Source organism: Atheta coriaria, unplaced genomic scaffold, assembly GCF_025399875.1.
Source record: "Atheta coriaria isolate IRGN ID8LTWV9N9 unplaced genomic scaffold, Caltech_Dcor_3.1 contig_45_pilon, whole genome shotgun sequence".
Lineage (NCBI taxonomy): Eukaryota > Metazoa > Arthropoda > Insecta > Coleoptera > Staphylinidae > Dalotia > Dalotia coriaria.
Window position 1 is genome coordinate 1 of NW_027045555.1, and position 1901 is coordinate 1901.

General features: G+C 35.7%; 1 protein-coding gene and 1 long non-coding RNA gene across 28 annotated transcripts; both read right to left on the reverse strand.

The window, feature by feature from the left end:
- Positions 1 to 3: 3 nt before the first annotated feature.
- On the reverse strand, positions 4 to 1216 carry LOC135802943 (uncharacterized). 23 transcript variants are annotated; one of them, XM_065316579.1, is made up of 8 exons: positions 1201 to 1216; positions 1043 to 1086; positions 879 to 926; positions 718 to 761; positions 555 to 605; positions 391 to 434; positions 223 to 270; positions 4 to 112 (listed from the first exon to the last, which is right to left on the reverse strand). In XM_065316579.1, exons 2-7 carry the CDS (start codon positions 1072 to 1074, stop codon positions 223 to 225), a joined length of 267 nt encoding a protein of 88 aa, XP_065172651.1. In that variant the 5' UTR covers positions 1075 to 1086; positions 1201 to 1216; the 3' UTR covers positions 4 to 112. The 23 variants fall into 23 exon arrangements, with proteins under 23 accessions (XP_065172651.1, XP_065172641.1, XP_065172648.1 ...); XM_065316569.1 differs by having other exon boundaries at positions 551 to 605; XM_065316576.1 differs by having other exon boundaries at positions 387 to 434; positions 551 to 605.
- Positions 1217 to 1894, reverse strand: LOC135802946 (uncharacterized). Of its 5 annotated transcripts, none has more exons than XR_010550672.1 (5): positions 1845 to 1894; positions 1682 to 1725; positions 1520 to 1563; positions 1356 to 1399; positions 1217 to 1247 (listed from the first exon to the last, which is right to left on the reverse strand). It is a non-coding gene; the product is annotated as an uncharacterized lncRNA (long non-coding RNA). The 5 variants fall into 5 exon arrangements; XR_010550674.1 differs by having other exon boundaries at positions 1352 to 1399; XR_010550673.1 differs by having other exon boundaries at positions 1516 to 1563.
- Positions 1895 to 1901: the final 7 nt, after the last annotated feature.

Below are 1901 nucleotides of genomic sequence, written 5' to 3' on the forward strand. Positions count from 1 at the left end.
GTTTCCCGAGGGATAAACCAACAAATTATATATGAAAATAATAAAGAATTTCAATACCTACAATTTGGTGAAAGAACGGTTGTCCTCCGGCATGGCGTTCGCCCGCTATAGCCTAAAAACAACAAAATTAGATGAGCAAAAAATACAAAAAGGGCATTTTTGTAGGTTTCCCGAGGGATAAACCAACAAATTATATATGAAAATAATAAAGAATTTCAATACCTACAATTTGGTGAAAGAACGGTTGTCCTCCGGCATGGCGTTCGCCCGCTATGAAAGCAAAAACAACAAAATTAGATGAGCAAAAAATACAAAAGGGCATTTTGTAGGTTTCCCGAGGGAAAAACCAACAAATTATATATGAAAATAATAAAGAATTTCAATACCTACAATTTGGTGAAAGAACGGTTGTCCTCCGGCATGGCGTTCGCCCGCTATAGCAAAAAAAACAACAAAATTAGCTGAGAAAAAAACAAAAAGGGCATTTTTGTAGGTTTCCCGAGGGATAAACCAACAAATTATATATGAAAATAATAAAGAATTTCAATACCTACAATTTGGTGAAAGAACGGTTGTCCTCCGGCATGGCGTTCGCCCGCTATAGCCTAAAAACAACAAAATTAGATGAGCAAAAATACAAAAGGGCATTTTCGAAGGTTTCCCGAGAGATAAACCAACAAATTATATATGAAAATAATAAAGAATTTCAATACCTACAATTTGGTGAAAGAACGGTTGTCCTCCGGCATGGCGTTCGCCCGCTATAGCAAAAAAACAACAAAATTAGATGAGCAAAAAATACAAAAAGGGCATTTTTGTAGGTTTCCCGAGGGATAAACCAACAAATTATATATGAAAATAATAAAGAATTTCAATACCTACAATTTGGTGAAAGAACGGTTGTCCTCCGGCATGGCGTTCGCCCGCTATAGCAAAAACAACAAAATTAGATGAGCAAAAATACAAAAGGGCATTTTTGTAGGTTTCCCGAGGATAAACCAACAAATTATATATGAAAATAATAAAGAATTTCAATACCTACAATTTGGTGAAAGAACGGTTGTCCTCCGGCATGGCGTTCGCCCGCTATAAAACAAAAACAACAAAATTAGATGAGCAAAAAAACAAAAGGGCATTTTGTAGGTTTCCCGAGGGATAAACCAACAAATTATATATGAAAATAATAAAGAATTTCAATACCTACAATTTGGTGAAAAACGGTTGTCCTCCGGCATGGCGTTCGCCCGCTATAGCAAAAAAACAACAAAATTTGAGCAAAAATACAAAAAGGGCAGGTTTCCCGAGGATAAACCAACAAATTATATATGAAAATAATAAAGAATTTCAATACCTACAATTTGGTGAAAGAACGGTTGTCCTCCGGCATGGCGTTCGCCCGCTATAGCAAAAAACAACAAAATTAGATGAGCAAAAAATACAAAAAGGGCATTTTTGTAGGTTTCCCGAGGGATAAACCAACAAATTATATATGAAAATAATAAAGAATTTCAATACCTACAATTTGGTGAAAGAACGGTTGTCCTCCGGCATGGCGTTCGCCCGCTATAGCAAAAACAACAAAATTAGATGAGCAAAAAATACAAAAAGGGCATTTTGTAGGTTTCCCGAGGGATAAACCAACAAATTATATATGAAAATAATAAAGAATTTCAATACCTACAATTTGGTGAAAGAACGGTTGTCCTCCGGCATGGCGTTCGCCCGCTATAGCAAAAAACAACAAAATTAGATGAGCAAAAAATACAAAAAGGGCATTTTTGTAGGTTTCCCGAGGATAAACCAACAAATTATATATGAAAATAATAAAGAATTTCAATACCTACAATTTGGTGAAAGAACGGTTGTCCTCCGGCATGGCGTTCGCCCGCTATAACAAAAAA